Source organism: Natator depressus, chromosome 17, assembly GCF_965152275.1.
Source record: "Natator depressus isolate rNatDep1 chromosome 17, rNatDep2.hap1, whole genome shotgun sequence".
Lineage (NCBI taxonomy): Eukaryota > Metazoa > Chordata > Testudines > Cheloniidae > Natator > Natator depressus.
This window is the reverse complement of record NC_134250.1, coordinates 4,074,959-4,092,548: the sequence shown is the minus strand read 5'-3', so window position 1 is coordinate 4,092,548 and position 17,590 is coordinate 4,074,959. Positions and strand designations below refer to the sequence as shown.

Below are 17,590 nucleotides of genomic sequence, written 5' to 3'. Positions count from 1 at the left end.
ATGAAGATGTTAATATTGTGTGTTTCCATAGCACCTTTCTGTTCTGAAGGACACCTGAGAACTTTACAAACACGTCCCTATAGTGCACCTGACACCCAGCCACCTCTGCAGCGCAGACACCACCCAACCTGCACACAGTACCCCACACAAACAGTAGAGGAAATTTTGGCCAAGGACCCCCGAACTAGGTTACGAAAAGCAGCCAGAGACCTTTAACTTCCACACAGAGCAGGTAAGACACTAGGCATTAATGTCTCCACTGAAAGACTTCTACCGCTCCTCAGCCAGTCAGCCCCAGGGGAGTCAAGTTATCGACCTGGGAAAAACCAAGCGATGAGCTGAGCCCCTGGGATTGGGATTCTGCCATTTTGCAAAGATGACAGATAAACCACTAAATGAGCCTTCTGTGTTGGTGAGAAGAGGCCAGAGCATTGATGCTGTATGTCAGCAGGAAGTCAAGGCCCCACTCATTTAAATGTGACCTAAAGGATCATGGTGAGGTCATCACACAGCTGGCTTGTGAATCCCTGCAGTACAGGTCTGTTTGAGTCACGGTTGGGCGAAGTGATTGCACACCACTTCCCCCTTCTTAATTACTCCTGACCTTTAACTCGTAGTCCCCAAACTTTCCTCCAAGGAGCAGCGCATCTCCTCATCCCCATCACAAAGTCCTCAGGGACCAGGTACAGTGCTAAGAGGTATTGCTTTAATGAGGGAGTTATAAGGAGTTTAATGGTGGTGTAAACAGAGGCATCATATAATTACATACCAGAAAGCGTGAGGAGAGATCCTTGTAATAGCAGGGCTGTGTTAGCTGGATACACTTACAAGCATTCTTGTGTTAGACAAGGAACACAAATACCTGTGCAATAGGCAAACCTTTGTGGCACATTTCGTGAATAATTCAGCTGAAATTGGAATGAAAACACAGGAACATATACTGACATTTACACCAAACACTGGCTTTTGAAAACCTAAATATTTCAGTACATGCATTTATGTAAGGTTGCCAACCCTCCAGGATTGTCCTGGAGTCCCCAGGAATGAAAGATTATGTGATTTGATGAAACCTCCAGGAATACGTCCAGCCAAAATTGGCAACCCTACAACACAGCTGCTAGCCAGTCACGAAGGGCTGTATGAGTATTTTCCAGAGACAAACATTAGGGATTTTAGAAAGAGATATTTGATTATTAAAATCACATCAAAGATCTTTGGTGAAAAATGAGATTACCTCACATATTTCGATTTTATTACAAGTAATAATATTTTGCACATTTATAGCACCTTTTATCCAAGTTTTCAAAGTGTTTCAATAATCACTGACTAGTTAAAGCTCACATCCCCACCTGGAAGAAGGCAAGAGATATATCATGCTCACTTTACCAACCATTAAAACGGCAGCCACCTCTGGGGTGGAACACAGCAGCTGTTTAACAGTACACAACAGCACTACAAAAGAGTCTGAGATATGAAGTGAGGAATGCTGTATCCACACAAAGCTGCAGAGAGAAGGATTTAGCTAGGCAGGAAGACACTTAAATTGAAGTTTGATCAAGATTCTGAGGTTACCATCACATTCTTGCAAAAAGCATCATGGGCTCTTTAACGAGCACATATGGGAAGGACCATGGGTTTATTTCACATGAAAGCTGGTGCTATGTAAATGGCAAAAATATTAATATTAGAACCTAATATTAGTAGCTGTGTTTCAAGGAGAATCTGCCCAATTGGTTTTTGCCACTTCACCATGTGGCTGATGGATTTGCAACCACATGACTAATCAGCTGAATGAAAATTAAAGCTGGAACATCACCTTTTGGAGGACACACAGATATTCCCAGTCACAGTGGCTGGTACCTTCATGTTAGCTCCATCTATTTGTCCAGGGTCTTCTGTTTCTCTTTTCCATGCATACTATTTAGTGTCAAATGCTGAAGCCAGAACAGAGAAGAAGAGGGGCAGAAGAGATAGTGACCACTTGGAGCTGCGTTATCTAGGTTCGGATCTGGCCAGAGGGAAAAGCTATTTGTTTGGGAATCAGCAGCCAAAAGCATCCCAGCAGATAAGTAAATCTCCCTCAAAGCTCAGGCATGCATGGCCAAGCCAGGCTCTAAGGAGTGGAGTGTCTGAGATCAACGGCTAGATGTGCAGGACTTATCTGCTGAGATTATTCTAAACATCCCACAAGGCTTTGACGTTCACAAGCCTTGCACCGCTATCTGGTGCCTACTGCAGAGGCGTACCAGTGCCTTTGACCCATGGCTGAGCAGGCTCAGCATTGTCAGTGTTATCATGGCAGACGAGATACACCAAGGTCACATCTGGAGGAATGAAAGGAGTAACCTCATGAGCAGGTCAGGCACTGGGGCTGAAGAACTACAGCACAAATGAGTCTTTGTGGAGGGAACGTCTTTCGATCTGTCTGTACAGTGCCTAGCACAATGGTCCTGGTCCGTGAATAGGGTGCCTAGGAGCTATGGTAATACAAATACATATGTGATCTCCTATTAAAAAACTCTATTTACATAGCACCTTTCTTCCCCGAGGATCCCAAATTCATACGCATTTGAAGAGCTAAATCCAGAGGTTTTCATGAGCAATTCCTTTTTTGCGAGCCTGAACTTTCTGAAAATCTAGCCCCATATGCCTTGCTAGAGAGCATTTCAGATCAGATTGGCATCCACAATAAAGCACGTTGCTGGTTATCATTAAGGGGCAATGTTATCTCCCACCCACCCTTCTCTTGTCTGGTCTCTTTAGATTGTGCCGTCTCAGAGACCATCTCTGATTATGTACAGTGCCTAGTTCAATGGGGGCCCAAACCTAGCACTACTGTAATATAAATAACAAATTTCAGGATAATTTTCTGAGCCACCGAAATGCAAGCACCTCTGAAGTGAAACACAGCAACTCATTAGCATGGCACAGTGACACTACCTACCAGTTTAGGACAGAATGCGAAGAAGCTTACCCCCATGCAACTGAAAAAGCCATGCTCAGGTTGGAGATGCATGAGCTGATCCTCTGGAGGATCTGGACAGTCAGCTGGAAGTGAAAATCACAAGTTCTAATCCTTGCTCTGACAAGCTGTTGGGTTGTCATCGCTCTGTACCTCAGTTTCCCCATCTGTAAAATGAGGATACCACCACCTACCTTGGAAAAGTTGGAGGGTGGATTAGCTTCTTTGAACACACAAAGCCTTAAATAACAGCTAAGTCTCTTTTAGGTTTTTCCTCCTCCACCCTGAGCAGTTATATTAAAAATAAGGCTATAGACACGTCTGGGGGGCTGACAGCTGGGAGTTCCCTTTTCATTCACCTTTGTGCTTCTGTTTTCCTCCTTCCCAAGGAGGAGAGCGACTGTAGGACAGCATTCTTAGCTGCAACTTAGAACCACCCTGCCTTCTTCCACAACCGTCACCTCAACAAAGCATGGGTTGCTTCTCTTGTGCAGATGGACGCACAGCCTTAAAATTCAGTAAGAGGCGAGTAGAGGAAGTGTATTAATAAAGCCGTGTGTGTACAGGATATTGCGTTCTTCCCTAAAGATCTGGTGAAGATATGCCAGTTGAGCTGGTTCGCAGAGTGGGAGATATTAAAAGAGGAATAGTGATTGGAGAGCAGTAACTTTCTGTTCCAACTTTCTGTTGTGCTTACCGTTTCTGAAGAGCCGATAGGCTGTGGTCATTTCTGGAACAATGAATCCTGGTCTCTGTCTTCCATTCAACAGCTGAAATTAGATGACCCAGACCATGCTAACAGTGCGGCATGCAGGGATGAGAAGTATCCTGCTCGGGGGAGTCTATAAAACTACAACATTCTGCGTAGCATCAGCAAAAGAATAAATAGGCAACGAGAGGATCTACTCATGACAAGCAAGAACTGAATGTTCTGCATTGGACTTGCTGTTCATGAATGCAGGCCCACAACCCTGGGATGGAGCAAGCCATGAGATGTAAATTACAGCACTTCATGAGCCCGAGTGGGACCAACGAGCACCACTACGAAGCCCCACGGCTCTAACTAAACCAGCTTTGTGGCATTCTCACTCTCCAAAGCATGGTGATTTGGGTTCTGTCAGTAACCAAAGGGAGACGGGCTATGACACGTGGAAACAATCTGTACAGAAAAACCTCCTTTGGCATAGATATTTAACTTAGGTAGGTGCTAAGCCGCATTGAATGGAGGCTGGGGACAAGGTGTGTAGGGGACAGCTGTTGTAAAGGCATCTTTGACACAGAACGCCTCAGGCTCCATTAGGTTCTGAGTCTCCCGATGTACTACAGCAGAGTCCTTTCCAGCTGAGCAATATTGGCCTTATTACCCCTTTACCTATAGATCTTGGCTGGTTATTTCAGGTTATTAGAGTGCGGCCATCAGACAATTTTTCCTAAAATAATTAATTTTAGGAAAAACAAATAAATATGCACACGCACATGTCCGAATCATAGTAATTTATTTATATAGGGTTTTTTTTTTCTTTGCAGATTCAATAATAAAATAACAGTTATGTCTATTCTTTACTGGACCTATACAGAATAGAAACACAAATACGGTGCTTTGCTTGTTCTTGTCTTTTGTTGTTGTTTCTTCTGCTTGTTGGGGTTTTTTTAAAGACTTGCTAGCTAGTAAGTCTGCTTCTGTGAAAAGTGTATGTTTGTATGTTTGTTAATAACACTTTTCAGAGCAGCAGACTTGCTAGCTAGATGGGAGGCAGTGAAAAGTGATATTAACAAACATACAAATATCACTTTTCACAGAAGCAGACTTACTCAGGCCTGGCAAGCCAGGTTAAGCCTTGGTCGGATGGGGAGGTGGGTAGGAAAGCAGCGGGGGCCAGAGGTGATAGGGTGGATGGGCGAGGGACTGGGGGATGGAGCCCGCTGGGCCCTGCGACTGGGGGACAGAGCCTGCGGCTGGAATCGTCCGCCACACAGCCGGAGCCCATGGCCAGAGCTTGCTGCTGCGTGGCTGGGAGTCTGAGCTCCACTACCCCTGGGAAGGTCAGGAACTCACACTAGCTGTCTGCTCCTTTAGCATTTGTGCTTCCCGATGCGGGGCAGAGATGGCAGCACTTTAACGTGGCTGAGTAGTCGCAGCTCTGGCACACTGTCCACACTGGCACGTTACAGCGCTCAACTGTGCATTGCTCGGGGGGTGTGTGTTTTTTCACACCCCTGAGCGAGGAAAGTTGCAGCGCTGTAAGTGGCAGTGTAGACAAGCCCTAAATGACTTGCCCAACGTCAGAGGGAAAGCCTGTGGGAGATCAGGGACTTGAACTCATGTCTCCCAAGTCTGAGGCTACACCCCTAATCACTGGACCATCTTCCTCTTCCTTTCCCTTTACAAGCCCATTGTTGGCATTCTCCACACCGTGTTAGGCTTGCACAGCAACCCCCAAGCCAGGATCAATCAATCAACTCTAAAGTTTAGTACAGAGACTGAAAAAAAACCCCAGACAACTGTTTGCTGAACATCCAGCACAACCCACAACAAAGGAGCGCCAGAGAGAGAGAGCGCGAGTGCGCTTTGGTCTTTAACGTAAATTTATTGCAATTGTGACAGAGGACTTGACATTATTCTATCTGTTCCTTATTAATCATATTTGGACTTGCACTCTTCTTAAACTTCCTTGGAAGTAAAAGTTAAATCCAGGTTGACCTGCCTCCCAAAATGTTGGGCTGTATTAACTTAAACCCCGCTCCATGTTGGCTAAGAACAACTTAACAAATATTAACACACAGGATTTTGAAATAGGACAAGTGACACAGCTCCCTGCACCCACCTGACACAGGAAATGTACTAGATAAACTCAGTAAGGGACCAGTTCTGCACCATGGAAGTCAAGGGGAGTTTTGCCATTGACTTCAAAGGCACAGGAACAGCCTTTAGAGACAACCTCAACCCTACAGACAACCCACAACAGGACGCAAGAGACACAATAGCAGCCTCATATGCCATCCTTCCTAGTGCACGGTGCACCCGAGCCAGGCAATGTGCATGGAACAGGGAGGGGTCACAGATTCACTCAGGCACGCGTGCTCACTTCTCCGCAATTCAGAGAACAACTGAGACCTGGAAACTCGACACACCGTCTGCACCAGTTTTCATTTCACGCCTGCTCCCCCTCCTGCCCTAGTTCAGAACAAACAGCCAAGCAGAATTGGGCTCCTTAGCCTAAGGCAGGTTGGGCTATTGCCAACAGAGTGAACGATATGCAAGGGGAAAGTTTACCAGCCCAGGGGCAAAGCCACCTTGCTCCCCTCACCTGAATAACGAAGGCTGCCAAGGCTCTCTTACATACCCGTTAAACAGTTCTTTGCCCAGGCAAAACGGGTGAGTAGAATTTTGCAAGGTAACAGTGTGATGGTTTTCCCCATTCTCTCTCCGGAGGTCAGGAAAGGACATGCTTTTCTGTCCCCACTAAAAGCTTTAGCCCCTGCAGGCTCCATTTGCAAGGAAGGCAAAAAGCATGACCAGACCCCCACCCCCTCTTCACTCTCCCCGCCAGAGAGTACAGGCTGCAGTCGTTTCAACAGAAACCAGGCTGAATCGGAACTAGTGGAGGTCCAGGGTACTCATGGTTGCAGACAAAATCATCTGGATGCAGTAGGGCAAGTTCTTTGGTTCACATTAAATCTGAATTACAATCTCCCTTCACAGAAATTAATTAGGGAGAGCTAGTGTGGTGTGTAAGAGGCAGAACACCACAGTCCACGCTGAGCTGGTTAGCTGCCAGGCCCGGCCATACTGACAGGGCCAGTTAGAACTGGCGGGTTCTCTTCACTGCTCCTATCGTCTCCATCTGCAAATGAAAGGGACATTGGGTGTCATCAGCACAGCATCAGCTCCGGCTTTTGCACTGTCCGCCGCAGACAGCAGAATGGCACAGCGAGGCACTTTGCACTAGATTCATACGGTGAGCGCAGTTAACTGGCCACTGGATCATGGGCGAATCCCTGTATGCACAGGTCTGAGGGGGGAGAACAAGGGTGGAAAGAGGATCTGAGTCGGATTGCTCTGGTGTCCCTTCCCCAACGCTGGCCAACTGCAAGCACAACAGTGACAGCTGGTACAGAGAACAGGGACTAAATTCTGCTGTCGTATTGACGTCCATGCATGTCTATCCCTCCACCTTGGGGAGTGGCTCCTTGCTGGGGTAGCTAGGCACAGGGTGCCAATCAATCTGGAATTTGGCCCAGCCGCCCAGATTCTGCAAGGGAAAATCTCTTTCTAAGGGGGGAAAAAGGGTTCTGGGTGTTCTGCTCAGGTCAGCTTTCCCTGAGAGGCTCAGCCTGGGGCAGGAGACCAACGCAAGCAAAGGTCCCCAGGCACCAGAGAGCGGATGTATCAGAGCTGAATGGAATGCAAGCTCTGCAGAAAGGCAGGAGTAGAGCCGAATGGTTTCACTGTGTAGAATTAACCGAGAACCCAAAGACCTGACTGTATTTAGACTCTAACCTCTTTGGGGCAGGGACTGTCCCTTACTGTGTGTTTGTGCAGCACCTCACATGATGGTGCCCCAAACTCAGCTGGGGCTCCTATAAGACTAATCATAACAAAAGCCCAGCTTGTCAGGTGAGGCGAGAGGGTGACGGTGGGCCCAGTGGTTCCGTATACAGAACGTGCTCCTCAGTACATTCCTTTGCAGGCCGCATTAATATACAGAGTGCACAGAAGCCACGCTCTGCTTCTTGGGGGACAGGCCCCACGGGATACTTACATCCTTAAACACTTATCTTTCCCTCCGCTGGCTACTCGCTGTCCGTCTGGGCTCCAATCTACCGCAAACACCTACCAACAAAGAGAGAGAGGAGCTCCCGTCACTCCTTTAGGGCCACGCAGCCCTGGTGGCAGGGAAGAACCTCAGGCCCCTGGCAGAAGACACTCCCCAACTGTTCAGAGACACTGGGGGTGGCCACAGCATTTGAGAGCCCTCTACCCTCTCCAGGGCGGGTTAGTGTGAGCCCCTTGGCCAACAGCATCCTACCTCGTCTGCGTGGCCGGGGAGATCAATGGCCAGCTTCCTCGTCTTGGCATCCCACACCTTCAGCGTGCTGTCACTGCTCCCGCTCACCAGCAGACGGCTGTCTGCTGACCAGGCAATCTGGTAAACCGCGGAGACGTGCCCTCTCAGGGAGGTGAGGTATCTGACAGAGAGGGGAAGGGGTGAGGATGGGCTGTCAGACACACGTGCATGCTCTGAATCAGAGAAATAAAGGGACATGCCCAAGGTCCCAGTTAGTCAGTGGCACAGCAGGGAACCAGGAGCCCAGAGTCCAAGTGCCCTGCTCTAATCACTAGGTGCACAACCGCAAAAGGTAATGACTGTGTGTGCGTGTGCAAGGCTGCAGAGGGGAAGGTCCTGACTCAGCCATGGCAGGGAGACAGGCGCATTTCCTTCTGTGTTACTGCATGGAGCGAACTGCAAACATCGCGTCTGTCCTAAAATGAGAGAACCTACTTTCCCGTCCTGCCGTCCCAGAGCTTGATGGACTTGTCAAAGGAAGCACTGGCTATTATCCGGGTGTCTGGGGAGAAGAGCACTTGGTTGATCAATGCCTGGTGGCCTGTCATTCTCTCCAGCGCCTTCTTGTCTTCTGCTGGGGCCCACAGAAAGAGCGTAAAGTCATCTGATCCAGACACTAACCTTTCCGGTCCCTGCCCCTGCAATAAACAAAGAATCAGCACACCCCAACACTGAGCCTCGGCTCACACAGATTGAGCCCTTCAAAGCTCAGATGCAAACCTGACGCTGACAAACTGGAGGAAATCTTTAGCCAGTCACGGAGATTCATTTATTCATTTTTTTCTCAGCAACAATGGTAGGAAGCCTGGCACTGGGGGGGGAGAGGGGGGCATTTCTTAACGGAAACTTACCCTGACTTGGTCGTACCTGTGCTGCGCCTTCTCTTTAAGTTCTGCCACTGTGTGCAGGAGAGAAGGGAGATTAGCGATCAGGACGTTAAAGGAAACGTGTAACATCTCTAAAGGCAGGATCTAAGATGTCTTCTCCCTCCAGATTTGTGACTCAAAAAGGATTTTGACAGGGACATTTTGAGGGGTTTAAAACAATGTCCTCTTCAGAGGGTCACACTTTTAACAACAAAATGCAGTGCTCGCGTAGCATTCCCAATCTGTGGCGCTCACGGTTTTATTTTCTAGATAGAAATCCCCAATGTGACCTTGGCACAGAAGTCAGGTCTTCTGACTCTTAGTGCTGTGCCCTACCCACTAGGACACGCTACCTCCTCCCCCTGTTCCTCTCCAGCCTGCAATGTACTTAATGCTCTTACGGGTGCCGCTCACGTCTTGCGGGTTGACAGAGGCTTCTGCAGGTTCAAAGGCCCCTGTGCGGAGAACGTAGTCGGTGCTTAGAGCCATGGTGTTCACCCAGTGCCCGTGGCCCTGCAGAGTGCGGCAGAGAATTCCCTGAAAGCAAAAAGGCTGCCTGCTTAGAAAGGGACTCACAGGGAGGCGGCAGCAGCAGTGCGAGGATTAGACCACAGGACCTCCCGGCTACACCTTCCATCAGTTATGGACACGGCCAGGGTCAGACCATGGGACATCCCAGCTGCTGGCCCCATCTTCAATCAGCTACAGGCAGCATGAGGGTCAGACCAAGGGACATTGCAGCTCCCAGCCCCACTTTCAATCAGTTATTGGCAGTGCTGGGGTCAGGCCACGGTATGTCCCAGCCCGACCTTCAGTCGGGCACGGGTAGCACCAAGATCAGAACATAGGAACTCCTGGCTCTCCATCCCACCTTCGATCAAGGCTGTGCTGTCTCTCAATGTCATTCCTGACGGACAGGGCCCAAGACGTGAAGTCAGGGGTGGCCAACTCTGCATTCTCCTTGCTGATGGCTCCAGCATACGTTACCAAGTACCACAACCCACAGGGAAAACACACTCCCCCTCCTGCCAACAAGCAGCGCCAAACCCATTTCTGCCAAGCTGTCATTTATCCAGGGGAGTTCCCGTTTCTAAAGCAGCTCCAAGGATCTCCACCCCACACAACCACCCAATTCCTTTGGCCAAGGAGCAGACAAGATTCCAACTGGAAACAATCATCGCGGTTCCTTATATCTGCCAGAAGGGTGTACTGCCTCTGCCCGGAAAGCGAGCACATGCGGCTAAAGCCAGGAGGCAATGCAAGGCCAGGATGGGCGACGACTTGGTTATTTCCAGCTTTTGGGAACAACAATTAAGGTTTGATGCATCGTTTTATTTGAGCTACCTTCGTGCCCAGGCTCTTGGTGTCAAAGTCCACACACGCCAGGCTGCCACACTTACATCCTGGCCTCTCCAGACCTTGATGGTTCTGTCCTGGGAGGAGGAGAAGAGCAGGCCGTCTCCACCCCACTTCACGCACGTGACCGACTGCGTGTGCCCGGTGAGGATCTTATCGCACCGGCCCGCAATGGTGTCCCAGATGCGGATGCTGCAGTCCTTGGAGGCGCTGGCCAAGTAGCGGCTCTCGGGATTTCTAGAAGGAAAATTGGAAGCCAGTGAAGGCGCAGGACAGCAAATCTGGCCTCCTCTTCCCCTGCATCAACTGGGTGTGCATCAGCTCCGTAGCTGGAGAAGAGTTAAGGGCATCCTTACAGAAAGGCAACTCGCACATTTGACCTCCGCTCTCAAGCTAAGAAGGGGCAGGCCGGTTAACAGCTGGCACCAAGCCTGTAGCATGGTCACTGCACGCGCTAATCAAGGAGAGGACTGGCAGTGCTTGGACCGCAAGGCAGTGGAAATGCTGCTCATCCCTCTCCGAAGGAGTGGAGTGAGGAGCCTGGCTGGCTGGAGACACAGATCCTGAGTTCTCCAGAGCACAGGCAGGATCCTCCACCTCCTCCCCATCCCCCGCTCCTCCTTTTCTAACCAGTTTTCGTTAATCCAGTTAAATGTTTCCAAATCGCTGGGATTTCCTACTCGGGAATTCAATTTGCAGGGCTCTGCTCCATGGGTGCTATTTTTAATTTTTATAACCTCTTCCATCATCGTCTACAGCTTCCCCCACCACCCCCCCCGCCTCTCTCCGAGGTGGAGCTTTATCAGATGGAGGGAATAAAGAGCTTGTGTGGTTCATCAGCCTGCAGAAGAAATAAACCAGATGGCAGAGGTGGCTGGGGATGCAGGGGGCATGGGCAGAGCAGTCAGCATGGGCAGGGTGCATGAGGCCCAGACACCATGCGAACTGCAGCTTTCCTCCTTCAAACTCCTGCTGAGGGGTGCTGGGGAAGAGCACATCTGGCTCCTGTTACACTCCAAGGAACCGACAAAGGGAGACACTCGCAGTCTTAGCCATCCCCAGCCACCTTTCCCTAGGGGCCGCTTTCACTGGAGGAATCTGTGTGGGAGAACGGGTGGGCTAGTGATCAGCACACAGGACAGGGAGCCAGGAACACCTGGGTGCTAATCCCAGCTCTAACTACAACTGTCTGTGCAGCTCTGGGTAAGCCACTCCCAGCTCCCCGTGCTCTCCCCCGTGGGAGATGGAGGTAGCACAGCTTCACCTCCCAGGAATGAGGCTGGGGTAACATTTGCACAGTGCTTTGAAAACGTAAAGCAAAGGCGACTGAAACTTACCCAAGCCTTTTATCCATCGCTCTCAAAGCTCTTCAGAAAGGAGAGCTAGCATCACTATCCCCATTATACAGCAGGGGAAACGGAGACATGAGAGCGCCATGCAAAGCCCAAGGTCCCGTCACAGGCTGGTGGCAGAACTGGGACTAGAACTTGGGTCTCCTGGCTCCCAGCCTGGTGCCCAATTCACTGGCTGCTTTTCAGCCTCACTCTGTACACACTTACTCTACCATCACCAAGGCAGGGGGCAGGCCTCTCCCCACTGGCAAAGCAAGGAGGCTGGCCAGCCAGAAGGTCACTTACATGTGGAGTGGTTCCCAACACAGCCACGTGATCCATTTGGAGTGTCCGGCAAGCACCCTGCCAATCTGATTCCCTGTGTCTGGGTCCCAGAGAAATATCTGTACAACAGAGCAAGCGAGGCAGCTAGATCACAGATACCACCCAACGTGCATCCCAGGGAGAGTCAAGCTCGATTTGGAAATGGCAGGTTTGCCCTTCCAGTCCGGATACTCCAGGCCAAGAATGCAAGGATGGACCTTGGCACAGGCAGGGGGATGAAGAGTGGATTCCTTTCCTAACCTCTGCAGCCACCAGCTGACGCCCTGAGGCAGGAGATTTTGTTCACCCCCGTCTTAGCCCACACTGCTGCAAAACCATCAGCCATCAAATTATCCAGCTCTTTTCACAAACCCGCTCCAGCTGTCGACACCCGGTGCCAGCGGGTTACCGAACGCTTGCTGAGTGCTGGGAGAGCCAGAACGTGCTAAATGGTGGTTATTATCGGACTCCGTGGGCGGGACACATGCTGGCTTTTTGTTGGGTTTTTCTTGCCCTCTGAATAATGCTCCTCCAAGGAGCTGAGGCATTAATCATGTGCTTAGTGAGAACCCAGGGGAGGCCAGGAACTGGAGCAGAACAGCTCACAGGGTTAGTTTAAACCAGAACTGCCTCCCGAGTGGCACTTTACTGCAGATGCTTGTCAACTAGTTAACAAAGAGTTAACAGTATAAATGGGCCATCTCTGGGCTGCCAGCAGACCAGGCAGCTCTCAGGCTCCTCTGGTCTCATGCCTCTAAACAGATCCCAGGGGAAGTCCGTCCCCCTCTTCTTAGCGTGGTTCAATCCCAGCTGACTCAGGGCAGAGGCAAACGAAGGAGGCTGTTGTTTTGGTGACTGGGTTAGGAGTCGTTATTGTTAGCAGCGCTCCAGCAGTGCCTACAGGTTCCTGCTGAGACGGGAGCCTCATTGTGCTAGGTGCTGTATAAACACACAGCAAGAGACCTGAGAGGGAAAGGAAGGATTATCATCCTCATTTTACAGAAGGGAAACTGAGGCCTGGCGAGATGAAGGGACTTGCCCAAGATCACACAGGGAGGCTGCAGGAGAGCTGGGAACAGAACCCTCAGTCCCAGGCCCACTTCTCAACCACACCACCATCCCGCACGGCCGCTCAGAAAGGCTACCCGCAGTCAGGCCCAGCTGGCTACACTGAGGAGAAAAGCCCCTCTGGGAGGGTGCCCGGCAGGCCCTGCGCCCTGAAGGAGCAGTCTCCAGCAGGGACAGCTCAGCCTGGGGTTCTGAAATAACAAAACCTCTCAGTGGTGGCAACATCATCTAGACCCAAGTTCAAAAGGCACAAGCACGTCCCAGTGCCGCTCCCCAAGCGAAGAGCTACCTCCCTGGGGCCCGTTCCCAGCAAGCAAGCAGCCTCCCAAACGAGGAGCCAACCCTTGAAGGTACAGCACAGGCCACCCTGTGCTTCTGCCGGGATACAACCCCAGATCTAGCCACGGGGTCACCAACGCAGCAAGAGCGGCATGGGACTACGTCAGGTCCGTGGGGAGTGGCCCTGCTTCAATGCCGCTCACCCAGCTCCCGGGCTCGGAGACGGGAGCTTAAGAGCGCTGAACCTGAATACTCCTGGTGATCTGTTCTCCCCTGAGGACTTGCCAGGGAGAAGCTGAGCCAGTGACAGACACAGAAAACAAGCCCTGGGGAGGGTTAAGCGGGGAGTTGGCTCTGACACCCCAGCGGGTGCAGGTGAGGATTCAATGCCACTGCTGCTTGCAGGTTTAAACACACGCCCCCACCTTGGAGACCGATGGCATTAGCCTGCAGCAGAGCCCGGCTCAGCATGGCCTAGTGCGTAGGGCACCAGCCTGGGATTCTGGAGACCTGGGTTCTACCCCCAGCTCTGCCGGTGACCTCGAGCAAACCACTGGTCTCTGGGCCTGCTTCCCTTCCCCTTCCTTTGTCCTGCCTACTTTGGGGCAGGTCTGTCTGGGTCTCTCCAGCCTCTAGGGCAGTGAGGCCCTGATCGCAGCCGGGGCCTTTAGGCACTGCTGTCGTTCATAATAAAACCACCACCAGAATCCACAGTAGGACCTAGGTTGAATCAGCAGCTGCACTGGCGAGGGGGTGATACCAGCAAGGCACCCGCCATCAGGCTCCAGAGAGATTCACTGCTCTGCAGGTGCCAGCCAAAGGCACGGTGTCTGCAGACGGTACTCACCCCCCAGCTAGACCAAGGGAATGTCCAGGAGCTGGTCTCCCAGCCACACAGCATTGAGAGCTGCCTGCAGGGGGCAGCACAGGACACAATGTACCAGCCAACCCGGCCTGCTCAAAGGATCTTCGCAAATCCGTGTCAATGAACCCAGCAGCCTGCAGATCTCCTGGCCGGGGATGTGCCTCCGAGCCCCGTGGGAACGCCTGGGAGAGTAGCTAAAGTGCAGGTGTGTTCCATAGGCCTAGACGCGACGACTATCCCAGGAGCAACCCCGCATCAATCATAACCCAGCCATGCCCAATTTCCCTCGAGGCTGCAGGGATTCCTGCTCTCCACTTCAATGCCCGGGTTTGAACAAAGCCCCAACCGCGTTACTCCTTCCACGGCTGTCAGAGGAGGAGCAGACCCATCGCCTGGGAGGCCGGTGCTGGCCCAGTCTGGTTTCAGTCCATCGATGAGGGCGCGAGGGCTCCCCCAGAGAGGAAGAGGGCTCTCCACGAGATGTCACCAAGGCAGATCTCCCCCACGCCCCAGGTCTGGCCCCGCACAGAGGAATCCGGCCCCTCGCTGAGCCGAAGCCGACACGTACCTGACTGTTTTTGCACCCTGAGGCGAGCTTCCTGCCATCGGGAGACCAGGCGATGCTGAGGACCCAGTGCCTGTGACCTGCCGACGGGAGAGAGTGCAGGGGTGAGGAGAGCCCACCATCCTGGAGCTGTCCCTGTCTTCAAGGGGCAGCTGTGGTCCGGAGGTGGGGGTGGGGGGGGAAGAAGGACCAGGACTCCCCTGCACTTGTCCCAGCCAGTCTGACTCCCTGCGCTTTGCTGGCCCAGTGAGCAGCTGCTCTTCTTGTTGCGCCGTGGCCTGGGCACTCGCAGAGCACCTCCAGGGAGGCCTTTCCAAAGGGCAGGGAACAGCCAGGCCCAGGAATCGAGGCCTGGAGACACTCGAGGCAGCTTGCACGCCATCCGTGGTGCTCACTCTGCGATGTGCTCCTCACACCGAGCTGGCACCAGGCCCCAAGCCTCGGAACGCGATCACACGGCACACATGGGGGAACCGAGAGGGGGAGGCAAGTCACTGCAATGAGCCCAGCTCAGTGGCTTTCCCCCAAAGGGGGTGTGGGGGCAGTGGCTGGGGCAACCCGGTGAACTCATCAGCGTTACAACAGAGCCATCGATAGTCTCTGGCGCAGGAGCGACTCAGGGAACCCAGGGGCCACACTCTGCAGACCAGAGAGGCTATTGGGAGGGGTGGGCACAGACTCAGAACACCCCATGCGGTCCCCCCTCACCCGCTGCACCCACCTTTGGCAGTGAAGTGTGGCGTCTCCGTGCTAAGATCCCAGAAGCGCACAGTGGTATCACCGGAGCCGCTTGCCAGGTACCTGAGATGGTGAGGAACAGGCTGTCTGGGCTCAGGGCGGCAGGCGGTGCCTAGGCTCCTTCCCGGTCCGTTCTCCCCACCCCACTACCTAGCCTGTCTCCCCATTACCAGGGCGTTATAAACTTCAGCAGCCCTGGTCCCCAGCCAGCCCAGCCATTCGGCGCTGCCCTGCCTCCGCACCCAGAATCCCCAGCCCTCGTGCTACCCCCCCTTACTTTCCGGTGGGGCTGAAGGCTACGGAGATGACAGCCTCAGTGTGCCCCTCCAAAGAGCTGGTGCATCGCGTCACTGCCCGCACTTTGAACACGGCCTGGGGCTGGTAGATGATGTCAAGGACTCTCTCCGTCTCCACCACCTGCCCCGCCAGGGTGTTCTCCAGCGACGTGACTATTTCAGCATCGTGGACATAGAAGGCCAAGGGCAACGGCTCCTCCTGTATGAAAAGAGGCAGAAGCACTAACCTGGGGCAGATTTAGGCAGGACTGGCTCATACAGCCCTCCTGTTCCCTGTCCCTCCACCCCGACATAGGAAAACAGTTTGGGACCCCGTGGCTTCCCGTTACTCCTTCCCAGGGCAGCACCAAGCTGGGGAAGATGTACTAGCTCAGAATTGAGGCAGTGGTTGACAGATCCGCCCTGGGGCAGATGGGAAAGACTCCGCCCCAGTCCCTCTCTGTGCCAATCCCTGAGCATCCAGGGAGTCCTGCGGTCAGAGTCCCGGGCAGGGCAGGCCCAGGCAGTGCTACGAATGGCGTCTATACAGGAGGACCAGAGCCGTGGGCGTGGCAGCAGAAATCCCATTGCTCATCTCTCACTTTCCCACAACTGTCTGATGCGGCGGTCCTGGCCACTCGGTCTGGATCCTGCTGGGTTAGCACCCCTGGAGCCTTGGCCCAGCAGGAGCGGTTCTAAGCATCCCAACACACTCAGCACTGCCGAGAGAAGCCCCATCCCTCCGTGCAGTCCCACTCCCCAGATGGGGCTGGGATGAAGCCTGTGGATACCCGCAGTTTGCTGGCCCCCCCCCCCCATTAGAGCAGTGGGGGGGGGCACAGGCTCCTTGGGAAGTACCTTCTGGAGCAGCGCGTTGCAGACCAGCTGCAGCTTCTCGGGCGTGATATCAATGGGCACGTCAAAGGGGGACCCCAGGATCTCGCCAGCCTCATCTTTGAACAGGATCAGTAGCCTCTCCACGTCCCCTTGCATCGTGGCAACCTGCAAGCACATTCCTGCATCAGGGGGTGAGCCCCACACCAGGCGCAGCGCGACTATAAATCAAACCCACAGCTGCCAAAGGGAGCTTTGATAGAGATTGGCACCAGCAAAACCCACACACTGCTGAGTATACCACAGCCAGAGAGCTCCCTATGACCGGACGCTCTGCATCTCTACAGGGACTGTCATCAGAGGATCTCTAGATGCTTTCCTGCCATTAGCCCTCACACCTCCACCCCGCCCATTGTCCCCATTTTACAGGTTGGGAAATAGACACAAAAGGCCTGGCAGAGACAGGTACAGAACCCGGGAAGCCTGACACCCAGCCCCACCATCTATCTGTTAACCCAAGATACATTGTTAGCTTGCCCAGTTCCACTCAGTGCAGTGCTCCAGAGTCCAGACCCTTCCTCCAGGGGCACCATGTCAGCACCCGCAACCATCCCCATGCATTACTGGGACACGCTGGCTTGGGCTCCTTTGCCCGAGTAACCCCAAAGCTCAGATCATTCGGCCAACGCTTCCCATCTCCCTCCCGCCACAAACTCTTTCCCTGGGGCTGGGGAGGCAGGTTCCAAAAAGCTCGGGGCCTGATTCACTCCCGCAGCTCCTTGCTACCTGCCTAGGTAAATCTCCCAGCCCAGGCTGGGCACCACCTGCTGCAGCGGGGTCTCTCCTACGCTCAGCCGCCCCTTCCTGGCAGCTAGGGGGAGGGGGGTTTAAACACCACCCCACGGTCCGGCTTTACAATGGGAGGGACGCCCTCCTTCAACCCCAGGAGCAGCTAGGACTCCCCCAAGTAAGGAAGGGATAGGGCAGAGCTCCCTCTCTGGGCTGCTCTGGGTTCGTTTGCAGCCACAGGGCTCTCCCGGGGGGCCAGCAAGCAGCTC

The 17,590-nt window shown here is 52.9% G+C and overlaps 1 protein-coding gene across 2 annotated transcripts in view; it reads right to left on the bottom strand.

Annotated features, from left to right (window-relative positions):
- Positions 1 to 5,446: 5,446 nt before the first annotated feature.
- The window catches only part of AKAP10 (A-kinase anchoring protein 10), a 55,777-nt gene continuing 43,633 nt past the window's right edge, over positions 5,447 to 17,590 (bottom strand). Inside the window, exons 12-23 of one of the 2 annotated variants that reach the window (XM_074974294.1) lie at positions 16,557 to 16,700; positions 15,701 to 15,918; positions 15,407 to 15,486; positions 14,689 to 14,765; positions 11,891 to 11,988; positions 10,298 to 10,490; positions 9,299 to 9,434; positions 8,883 to 8,929; positions 8,467 to 8,669; positions 7,993 to 8,152; positions 7,726 to 7,796; positions 5,447 to 6,807 (exon numbers count right to left, since the gene is read on the bottom strand). In XM_074974294.1, the coding sequence (XP_074830395.1) occupies positions 6,795 to 6,807; positions 7,726 to 7,796; positions 7,993 to 8,152; positions 8,467 to 8,669; positions 8,883 to 8,929; positions 9,299 to 9,434; positions 10,298 to 10,490; positions 11,891 to 11,988; positions 14,689 to 14,765; positions 15,407 to 15,486; positions 15,701 to 15,918; positions 16,557 to 16,700 (1,440 nt within the window). In that variant the 3' untranslated portion in view covers positions 5,447 to 6,794. Of the gene's footprint in view, positions 6,808 to 7,725; positions 7,797 to 7,992; positions 8,153 to 8,466; positions 8,670 to 8,882; positions 8,930 to 9,298; positions 9,435 to 10,297; positions 10,491 to 11,890; positions 11,989 to 14,688; positions 14,766 to 15,406; positions 15,487 to 15,700; positions 15,919 to 16,556; positions 16,701 to 17,590 lie in introns of those variants that run through there. The other variant, XM_074974296.1, reaches the window with a different exon arrangement.